The sequence below is a fragment of the Galeopterus variegatus genome, unplaced genomic scaffold (assembly GCF_000696425.1).
Source record: "Galeopterus variegatus unplaced genomic scaffold, G_variegatus-3.0.2 Scaffold2313, whole genome shotgun sequence".
NCBI lineage: Eukaryota > Metazoa > Chordata > Mammalia > Dermoptera > Cynocephalidae > Galeopterus > Galeopterus variegatus.
This window is the reverse complement of record NW_007728424.1, coordinates 23,947-35,278: the sequence shown is the minus strand read 5'-3', so window position 1 is coordinate 35,278 and position 11,332 is coordinate 23,947. Positions and strand designations below refer to the sequence as shown.

The 11,332-nt window shown below is 38.9% G+C and overlaps 1 protein-coding gene and 1 pseudogene across 1 annotated transcript in view; one reads left to right on the top strand and one right to left on the bottom strand.

Annotated features, from left to right (window-relative positions):
- The window catches only part of LOC103597437 (zinc finger protein 709), a 25,595-nt gene extending 19,046 nt beyond the window's left edge, over positions 1–6,549 (top strand). The window contains exons 2-4 of the mRNA XM_008581271.1: positions 2,780–2,906; positions 3,094–3,154; positions 4,722–6,549. Of these exons, the coding sequence (XP_008579493.1) occupies positions 2,780–2,906; positions 3,094–3,154; positions 4,722–6,459 (1,926 nt within the window). The 3' untranslated portion in view covers positions 6,460–6,549. The remainder of the gene's footprint in view (positions 1–2,779; positions 2,907–3,093; positions 3,155–4,721) is intronic.
- Positions 6,550–9,955: 3,406 nt separating this feature from the next.
- LOC103597435 lies at positions 9,956–10,856 on the bottom strand (annotated as a pseudogene).
- Positions 10,857–11,332: the final 476 nt, after the last annotated feature.

Here is an 11,332-nt window from a genome sequence, read left to right as displayed (position 1 = left end):
CCCCCCCCCCTACCTTGTATAACTTTTGACTCCCCCAAAACTTACCATTTAGCTATTTCTTAAGTATGTCTTGCACTTTCCCCCGGGTTGTGGCTGCACTGCACTGTGTGCTGCAGGCTCTGCAGGGGTATTGTGTTGTTACTTAAGTAGTAGTTAGCTACTTAACTACTAATGCCTGCTGTTAGGTAGGCTGCTTAACTGTTTGGTTACGTATGTCATGCATTCATGACATACGTAACCAAATATCTTCCAATATATTTAATGAAAAATAATTTGCATATAAGTGGACCCACACAGTTCAAACCTGTGTTGTTCAAGGGTCAACTGTGGTTTAAAGATCCTTGATGTATGTTAGGCAAGTAGGCAAGCCTTCCTCTTGTTCTTCAAAAGACTTCAGCCATTGTTTGACATTTGTTGTTCCTATTAGGTTTAGAGAAGTAGTTTTCTTTACTCTTAAAAAGTCTTTTTTGGGGGTTTATGGAATTTTTAAAAAATATCACTTGGGAGAGGTGGCAGGTTGGTGACATTGAGTTTGTTCTGAGAACATATGTCATCTTTCTACTTAGTTTTTCTGCCTTGACATTACCAATAAAATTTTTTCCATTAGTATTGTTAATTATCTTTCTTTAGTCTTATTTAGTAGTTATATTTGGTCTGGAGGAAAGTAGGTGCAAGCTTCCAAATGTTATGTCTTAATGTAATCACATAGAATGGGCTCAATTCCCCAAACAACAAGTTGTGGCATCATCTCAGTAGAGACCCATTGCTCAGAGTGCTTTTTGGGGGCTGATCAAGTAGGTACCCTCTGCCTAGCATGTAAAAAAGTACAGATTCTCAGAAGGAAAACAGGAGTTCAATAAATATTCTATCATTTGCATAAACAGTTTAGGTACACTGAACTACTCTTATCACTTAGGTTGGTGGGGTCCCTCCCCGATTCTCACTTCCCAGACATTAGCAAAACACAAATTTTGTGAGCAGGCATTTCTAAGAATAAGCAGTCTCAGGCCTGTTAATGTTAACTCCCTTCTGCACACTGGAGAGTAGAACTTTGAGCAAGTGCTATGGATCCACACTGTACAAGGAGTGATCAGGGCTGACACAAGCAGTTCATTTTATTCCCTGGACCCGCCAACAAGAGGGATGTGGGTATTCTGTTGTTGTTTTACCAAATACTTAAATTCTAGTATCAGAATTGCTGTTTGGGAGCACATGGATGTCAATTGATTAATAATCTTTTTCGGAGACCAGTGTTTCAGGGAATTATGCAGCTGAGGGATCCTATGCTCAGGTGTTGGGTTCTCATGCTACTGTGCACCTCATGGGAGCTCAAAATGAGAGATGTTGGGAGAACAGCCTCTGGAATGCCTAGTCAGGAATCACTTTCTCTTGAAATTGAAAAAGAGGATTTCATATCCTTTTGGAGGACAGCACTGCTGAACCCATTATATATTTTATAATCATTGGAAATTCGCCATCAAACATTGTGGACTTTAGTGAACTCCTTTGCAAATTATAACTCTTAACCTGTTCCTCAAGGTCAGCAAGGCTTGGGGTACACCATTATGGTTCTGAGGGAAAGATCTGTTCTAGCATCTGATCATCTCAGTCCCACGTGTGCTGAAAATTGGTGGGAAGCAGCCCTGAGGCTCATGATTACAGGGATTTTGTGGAGGTCTAAGCTACCATGCCTCCTTCCTTGTGCCTTTGCTCTAACTTCTCAGTAACCTTCTAGTCCCATCAAATGAGATAGAGAGAAAAAGGAAAAACTGAGTCTGTGATAAATGTTACACATACAAGTTAAAATGAGCACTTCTCTAAAAGAATACTTTCATTTAGCTAATCGGATCTATTACTAATGACCTGTAGTACTCAGGACAACATGGCCAGCAAGATGTTACAAGTTGGATTTCCACAGGCCTCCTGGCCTCACATGTGTAATCATGGGAATAGCAGAAAAAGCTATGGCTGTTCAGTATGTATTCATTCATTAAAACCTTATACAGATTCAACCCTGTATTTCATGGAATGCTGAGTACTATGGTGTATAATAAGGTAGGAGATGAAGGAGTTTTTCTCGCAAGTAATTGTTGACCTTAAAATGGAAGTATTTGTTTCATTTATATAGAATTTCTCTAAAGTGTAGTGTACCTATCATTGGAGACAAATAAGACTTGAAGCAATTATTATAAAAATATAAAAATAATTTCCATGCGATGGAGTTTGAATGTCCTTTATATAGAATTTCTCTAAAGTGTAGTGTACCTATCATTGGAGACAAATAAGACTTGAAGCGATTATTATAAAAATATAAAAATAATTTCCATGCGATGGAGTTTGAATGTCCTGTCCCCTCCAAAACTCGTGGAAATTTGATCTCCAATGTGGCAGTGTTGGAAACTGATTGAGTCGTGTGGGTGGATCCCTCATGAATGGATTAATGCTCTCCCTGGGGGAGGATGAGTAGAAGCAGCCTGAGGCCCATGCCAGATGCAGCTGTCCCAGAATCGTAAGCCAAATAAACCTCTTTCCTTTATAAATTACCCAGTCTCAGGTATTTCTGTTATAGCAACACAAAGTGGACTAAAACACCATGTATTCATGGTAGTGTCAAATTTATGAAGTGAGTGTGGACAGAGAGTACGAGTTCTGACAACCAAGTTATAGAATATGTTTAGAGACCACACAATCATATGTGAACCTCCTCATGAATTTAGTACAGATCCCCAGTGCTATCAGTCTCACCCATCTTCCTTTACTCATATGTGGGATGTTTTAGGACTTGGTGGCCTTTGAGGATGTGGCGGTGAACTTCACCCAAGAGGAGTGGGCTTTGTTGGATCCTTCTCAGAAGAAACTCTACAGAGATGTGATGCAGGAAACCTTCATTAACTTGGCCTCTGTAGGTAAGAATGAAATTGTTCCTTCACTTAGTCAATTAGAGAGCAAGTGTTTTTTGTTCATCAGTGAGGTTACAGATTTGGAATATGGAAAGGAAATACTTTGGTAAGTAAAGCTGGCTGGGTACCAAGCTCATCCTGGACCTATAACCTAATTATAATTTCTAATAATTTTTCTGGGTTTACATTTTAGGGAAAAAATGGGAAAACCAGAACGTTGAAGATGAGTACAAACAGCAGGAAAGAAACCTAAGGTGAGTCGTACTCACAAAAGAGAGTAGTGTCCCATGAGGGAATCTTAGTACATCATTAAATTATAAAAACAAGTGAACAAAACATATGTGCCCAGTTTCATATTTATTTGTTTTTAGAAAATTTTCACCAAGAATGTTTTCCTAAAAGTGACATAGATGTTCAATATTTGAAAAGTAGTTCAACTGGAAACAATGTTAAGAACCTCCATACGAGTTGAGCATTCCTAATACAAAAATCCAAAACTTCTTGAGTGCTGACATGAGGCCACAGGTGGAAAATTCCACACCTTACCTTATATTACACATCACCATCAAAACATAGGTGCAAGGGCTGGCCCGTGGCTCACTCGGGAGAGTGTGGTGCTGATAACACCAAGGCCACAGGTTTGGATCACTATGTAGGGATGCCCAATTAGCTCCCTTGGGAGAACATGGTGCTGACAACACCAAGTCAAGGGTTAAGATCCCCTTACCAGTAATCTTTAAAAAAAAAAAATAGGTGCACAACACAGTTTATTCAGTCTGCTTTTAACAGCAATTACAGGTATTCTGGTGATGCTTCTGTGCTACTTAGTTATCCTGAATACATTATTTTATCACCGTATTAATGGTATGTCATATTTTTTACTGTTAAGTACTTATATGTGAATAAGCATAAGAAAATGATTGCTTTTTCTTTTTCTTTTTTTTTAAAGATGACCGGTAAGGGGATCTTAACCCTTGACTTGGTGTTGTCAGCACCAAGCTCACTGAAGTGAGCTAACTAGCCATCCCTATATAGGGATCCGAACCCGTGGCCTTGGTGTTATCAGCAGCACACTCTCCCAAGTGAGCCATGGGCCAGCCCTAAGAAAATGATAGCTTATTAGAAGCATATAAATTCACAGTTAGGAATGATGGTGATGCCAGTCACAGATTGTTCACATGAGTGGCTGAGATAGTGACACCTCTGCTTTCTGATGGTTCAATGTATACAAACTGTTTCATGTACAAAATTGTTAAAAATATTGTATAAAATTATCTTTAGTTTATGTGTATAAGGCATATATGAAACATAAATGAAATTTGTGTTTAGACTTTGGTCTCATCCCCAACATATCTCATTATGTATATGCAGATATTCCAAAATCTGAAAAAAAAAGTTGAAATTTGAAATACTTCTGGTACCAAGAATTTCAGATGGGGAATACTCAACCTGTATTATGATCTTTTTTTTTTTTGTCCTTTTTGAGACCGGCCACACTGCGCTTAGCCAGTGAGCGCTGCGAGCGCACCGGTCATCCCTATATGGGATCCAAACCCGCGGTGGGAGCGCTGCTGAGCTCCCAGCGCTGCACTCTCCCGAGTGTGCCACGGGCTCGGCCCCTCAACCTGTATTATGAATATCATTATTTTGATGATAACTATGGTGAAGTATTCTTCCAGAGCAATTATTACATACATGTTCTCTGAAAATGGCAAAAATCTAATTCTACTACCTATTAATGGTTGTTAAAATTTTAATAATTATTAGTCATTATAAAATAATAAAAAAGCCATTGATAATGTGACTCTCATTTTTTTACAGAAGTCATGTTGTAGAGAGACTCTGTGAAAGGAAAGAAGATAGTCAATTTGGAGAAAACTCCAGTCAGACACCAAATCTTAAACTGAACAAAAAAACTCTTACTGGAGTAAAACCATATGAATGCAGTGTGTGTGGAAGGGTCTATAAGTGTCATTCATCTCTTAAGAGGCACATGAAATCTCATATTGAAAATAAACCATTTGAGTATCACAAGTATGGGGAGAAGTCATATGAGTGTAAGGAATGTGGGAAAATGTTCAACTTTCGAAGTTCATTTCGAATACATGGAAGAACTCACACTGGAGAGAAACCCTATGAATGTAAACAGTGTGGTAAAGCTTTCAGCTGGCCCAGTTCCTTTCAAATACATGAAAGAACTCATACTGGAGAGAAACCCTATGAATGTAAGCAATGTGGGAAAGCTTTCATTTATCACACAACCTTCCGAGGACACATGAGAATGCACACAGGAGAGAAACCATATAAATGTAAAGAATGTGGAAAAACCTTCAGTCATCCCAGTTCATTTCGAAACCATGAAAGAACTCACTCTGGAGAGAAACCTTATGAATGTAAACAATGTGGAAAAACTTTCACATATTACCAAACTTTTCAAATACACGAAAGGACTCACACTGGAGAAAAACCTTATCAATGTAAGCAGTGTGGTAAAGCTCTCAGTTGTCTCACATCCTTTCGAAGTCATGAAAGAATTCACACTGGAGAAAAACCCTATAAATGTAAAAAATGTGGTAAAGCCTTTAGTTTTCCCAGTTCCTTTCGAAAACATGAAAGAATACATACTGGAGTGAAACCATATGATTGTAAGGAATGTGGGAAAGCATTCATTTCTCTTCCAAGCTTTCGAAGACACATGATCATGCACACTGGAAATGGACCATATAAATGTAAGGAATGTGGGAAGGCCTTTGATTGTCCCAGTTCATTTCAGATTCATGAAAGAACCCATACTGGAGAAAAACCCTATGAATGTAAACAATGTGGTAAAGCCTTTAGTTGTTCCAGTTCCTTTCGAATGCATGAAAGGACTCACACTGGAGAGAAACCCCATGAATGTAAACAATGTGGTAAAGCCTTCAGTTGTTCCAGTTCTGTTAGAATACACGAAAGGACTCACACTGGAGAGAAGCCCTATGAATGTAAACAGTGTGGTAAAGCCTTCAGTTGTTCCAGTTCATTTCGAATGCATGAGAGAATTCACACTGGGGAGAAACCTTATGAATGTAAACAGTGTGGTAAAGCCTTTAGTTTTTCCAGTTCCTTTCGGATGCATGAAAGAACCCACACTGGAGAAAAGCCCTATGAATGTAAACAATGTGGTAAAGCCTTCAGTTGTTCTAGTTCCTTTCGAATGCATGAAAGGATTCACACTGGAGAGAAACCCTATGAGTGTAAACAATGTGGTAAAGCCTTCATCTGTTCCAGTTCCATTCGAATACATGAAAGGACTCACACTGGTGAGAAACCCTACAAATGTAAACAATGTGGTAAGGCCTTCAGTTGTTCCAGTTCTGTCCGCATGCATGAAAGGACTCACACCGGAGAGAAACCTTATGAATGTAAACAGTGCGATAAAGCTTTCAGTTGCTCCCGTTCCTTTCGAATCCATGAAAGAACTCACACTGGAGAGAAACCCTATGAATGTCGACAGTGTGGTAAAGCCTTCAAGTGTTCCCGTTCCTTTCGAATACATGAAAGAACTCATATTGGAGAGTAACCCTATGAAAGTAAGCAAATGTGGTAAAGCTTTCAGTTTCCCATTTCCTTTTGAAGACATGAAAGGACTCACTGAAGAGAACCCCTATGAACATGAAACATGGGAAAACTTTGAATTGTTTAGGTGTGAGTACCAGAAAAAACTTCCGCTGGACAGAAACCCTATCACCATAAGCAGTGTGGGAAAGCCTTCAGTGATCACACAACCTTTTGAGGACACAGGAAAGTGCATACTGGAGAAAACCCCTAAAAATGTAAAGAATGTGGAAAAGCTTTTCTTGTCCCAGTTTATTTGGAAACCATGAACAAACTCACTGGAGAGCAACTTCTTCATTGTAAGCAGTGTAGGAAAGCCTTTAATTGGCCCACATACTTACAAAACATGAGAACGCACGATGGATCACTCTATAAAAGTGAAAAATAATGGAATGTTTTCAGTTTTAACAAATATTCATGTGAAACTTCAAACTTATGGAAACTCCCATAGGGGAGACATCATATAAATGTAGATAATCTGCGAAAACCTGATGAAAATTAATTGATATACATTGTTTCAGAAAATTTACAAAATGTAGAAATGTTATGTCTTATATGCATATTATCTTTATCAGTTGCTCTTAAAGTATATATTTGGACTATGCATTTGTATTTATTACTTTCACAATGGACACTGAGGTGAGAATTCTGTAAGCCCTCGTTAAGCAATAGTACACAATTTTAATAGGTAGTGTTTTTTCATTAAATCAGTTACTAAATTTTTCTCTTTCCATTTTGAAGTCTGTTGGATTCATGAGTGATTTGAAGTGTATTTTTAATGTGTAAGTAGGTTTAATTTTTATACGGTTTTTAAATTGTTCTGTAAGGGGACATTGAAAAATGATAACTTGGTGGTTGTTGGGATTTTCCTACTGACTTGCCTTGGCAGGTACTAGATATCCTTTACCCATATTTCTTTCTGACTGAAAAAAAGCTTAGTTTTGGGAGGGCAGAGTGGACTTATTCGGTTTTCTGTGCTAGTAAATGCCTGTTATAAATTTGTGTGTGTGCAAATCATGAAGTAGAATCTCATTTGAATTATTTTCATCTTTTGCTCTTTGCTATTTGACTTTTGTTCTGGCTATGATTTGGATAATAGACTTTACATTAAGTGTAGAGATCTGTAGGGGCTGGCTGGTTAGCTCAGTTGGTTAGAGCATGGTGCTGATAACACCACGGTCCAGGGTTTGACCCCTGTACCGGTCAGCTGTCCTAAAAAAGAAAAAGAAAATGAAAAAAAAAGAGAGACCTGTGATAGAACAATATAATCTGTAATTGGAAATGGCTTTCCTAGATTGTGTTAAGGTGGATAATATGTTTTCCACTGTATATCCCTTTATGGTTCCATGTTAGAATTCTCCCATAGCCTACTTGCATGAGATATGAAAGGCAGAAGTGAGGTAGGCATTAAATTTTACAGTGACCATGAGTGGAGACGGATGGATGAGGAGGGTCTTCAGGGACAACTGCTTCCACACCATTTTTCTTGTGCTTTGCCCTGCCAATGAATAGCATTCTCAAAACCATCAGTAACTGCTTGACTGCCATGTTTTTAGAGATGTAGTTTTCCACAGATGTCTTCACAAGTTCCAAAGATCCATCGCAGTTTGGATTTTCTTGCAAACTTTAATGTGTCCATCAGGCCACTAATTTAAACTCTCAAGGTTGGGAATATTCCCTGATGTTCTGACTCACATATCTCTAAGTTAAATTCATCTAATTTCTTAATTTATGTAGTGAGCACCTTGTTCTGTTGATACTGCCAGCAACTATGCCTTTCTGATCCCACTATGACAGCTAAAGTAGTGAAATCAAAAAGAACTACATGCGCGCAGTTTGGATTTTCTTGCAAACTTTAATGTGTCCATCAGGCCACTAATTTAAACTCTCAAGGTTGGGAATATTCCCTGATGTTCTGACTCACATATCTCTAAGTTAAATTCATCTAATTTCTTAATTTATGTAGTGAGCACCTTGTTCTGTTGATACTGCCAGCAACTATGCCTTTCTGATCCCACTATGACAGCTAAAGTAGTGCAATCAAAAAGAACTACATGGGAGTTTGTTCCTGTACTACAGTGTGTGGGGACTACACTGACCCAGTCAATTCTACAGTGTTAGAATAAGCATTTTCCTTATATCAAGCAGGTTGTCAGTGTTTCCTATTGCAGTTGAACATAATCTCTCAGTATGCTTTCAATTATGTTTTATTGTATGTGATTTAAAACAATGTGCATGTTTTTGTCAAACAAAACATAGATGTTTATTCTGTAGATAGTTCTTAGAAATATTTTATCTGTTTTTAAATAGCTTGTATACTATCATTTATTGTCTTTCTCATTCCCTATGAAGATATATTAAATGACTCTATTGCAGTTACAGATTTTCAAATTAAGTTGGTAATTTTGTCAAGTTAATCATGATATTATCTGAGTCAGTATTACCATGTACATACAAGATACTGGGATGTTAAAGTTCTTCAGGGAGAAGTAAAATGAGATAGGATCAGATCCACATGAAGGAAGAGCACTGGAGAAGGAATTAATGGAAGTAAAATAAAAATTTGTTCTTATTCTTAGTTGATCTCAAAGATGACTGTTTAAAGTAACAGTAGTAACAATGTATTAGGTGATTGACATATGGATAAGTGAAATCAGTAACAGCAATATCATAAGGAAGAGAAATTGTTATAAAGTATCTGCATTACATGTCAAGTAGCATAGTATTCTTTGTTTAGGTGGACTTAAATTTGTTGTAATTATATATTGCAAACTCTAGGGCAACAACAACAAAATTTTTTTTTTTTTCTCTTTTGTCTTTTTCCGTGTCCGGCAATGGATCGCAACCCTCAGTGTTGCCCCCATACCGGACCGGGGACCAGCAACGGGATTGCAACCCTCGGCGTTGCTCCCACGCCTCGCTCAGCCAGTGAGCGGGAACCGGTCTGCATGTGGGATCCGAACCCTCGGGCGGGAGCGCTGCCGCGCTTCCCAAGTGGCGCACTTATCCAGTGCGCCACCGGGCCGGCCCTCCTCAGGAAATTTTTATTCTTAATATAGGTACAATTTTTTTCCCATGAAACCAATTTCTCATTCATTTGTAATACTGATTTAATGACTTAAATCATGTTTTTTCAGTGCCCTCTTGCAGCCAGTGACTATCAGGATCATACCTGTAGTCAAAGAGAGGAGCATTAAGAATTCGAACAAGAATGACTAAAAATAGTGACTATGGGGCATATCCTTAAAAGTGTACTCAAAAAGGGCCAGCCCGGTGGCGCACTGGAGAGTGCGCTGCTTGGGAGCATGGCGGCGCTCCTGCCGATGGTTCGGATCCCATGTAGAGACTGGTTCCCGCTCACTGGCTGAGCGCAGTGCGGGCGCAACACTGAGGGTTGCGATCCCGTTACCGGTTAGTAAAAAAGACAAAAAGGAAAAAAAAAGTGTACTCAAAAGGACTTCTTTTTTTTTTTTTTTTTTTAACTTGGGTTTTAATTATGTACATAAACAGCAACATGAGAACGAGGAGTCCTAAGGCTTGTACATTATCTCTAGGTAAAAGGATCTCTGATTAGTCCAATTGTAGTATGGCATCACCCAAGATAACAAAGAAACCTAGAATAGTTTTTCCAGAAGAAGAAAGCCAGTTTACTATAATTAATACTGACTTTTCTGCCATTTTTCTGTAGAAATCCTGATTTACTGTATGGAGTTTCCAAAGTTTACCTATAACTGATTAAAATGGGTAGAGCTTGGAGGTTTTTTTCTACTTATTTCCAGGTGAATTCTTCACATTTCCTGGCTTTTGAAAGTTCTCCTTCCACAAATCTTCTACAACTACGTATCCTTGTAAACCCAAGTCATATAATTTCTCCCCACTGACTGGGCAAATGTGATGGCTTGTTGTGGATAATAGATAGAGGCAGCTAATCCCATGAAACCAGGCGGATAGGCCAGCTTCTTTATTTTTGAACCTCTAGCCAAAAGGAGTCCAACAAGGCCAGCGAAACCAGTAACACCAAGTCTTGGAAAAAATCCAGGAGGTGCATTTTGGAGATATTCATAGCTGTCTAACCCCCATTGAGCGAAACTTTGCATCTTGGGCTTAGTTTTGGAGTATGTTTCCTGACACCAACTTGTATATGGCTTGCAATAATGATGGAGCTCTGAGATGCTTTCTTCAAGTTGGGTCCTTGGCTCCTCCACATATTTAGATTGATCCTTGGGAACTGAGTAGAGTGAAAGCTCATCAACCTTCAGGGAATTGTTGTTAGGTGAATCCTTTTTTTGGTGCTGCATAGACTTTGAAGGTGAACAGGCTGAGGCTGGCCGGCCCCAGGGACCTCTGAATTACCTTGAACATGTCGCTGGCAGTGGCTAAAGGACTTCTTTTTGGATTGAGCTTTTGTTTGGTGATTTGACTGCTACTTAGTGAAGTGAGATGTTTCTCTGTATTGTGTGCTGTGAGGTGAACTTAAATGTGTCATTGGTAATTATAATCTTATCTAGAAGGCAGGAAGAATGGAGTGGAGCTAAACCTAATTCATATGAAACTCCAGTCAGTGGTAAGTAGAGAGCAGTTTTGCTCATTTTTATGGCATGGACTTTGTTCTCTTTTACCATTTTTAGAGACATCATTACAGAATGCCCTTGTTTTTGTCTTGATCCATCATGGTTGCTGAGTAGCTTTGTCTGATGATGGAAGTATGAGACATTTTTCTCTTCAACAGGATAAGATTTGGGCCGGCCCGTGGCTCACTCGGTAGAGTGCGGTGCTGATAACACCAAGGCCACGGGTTCGGATCCTATATAGGGATGGCCGGTTTGCTCACTGGCTGA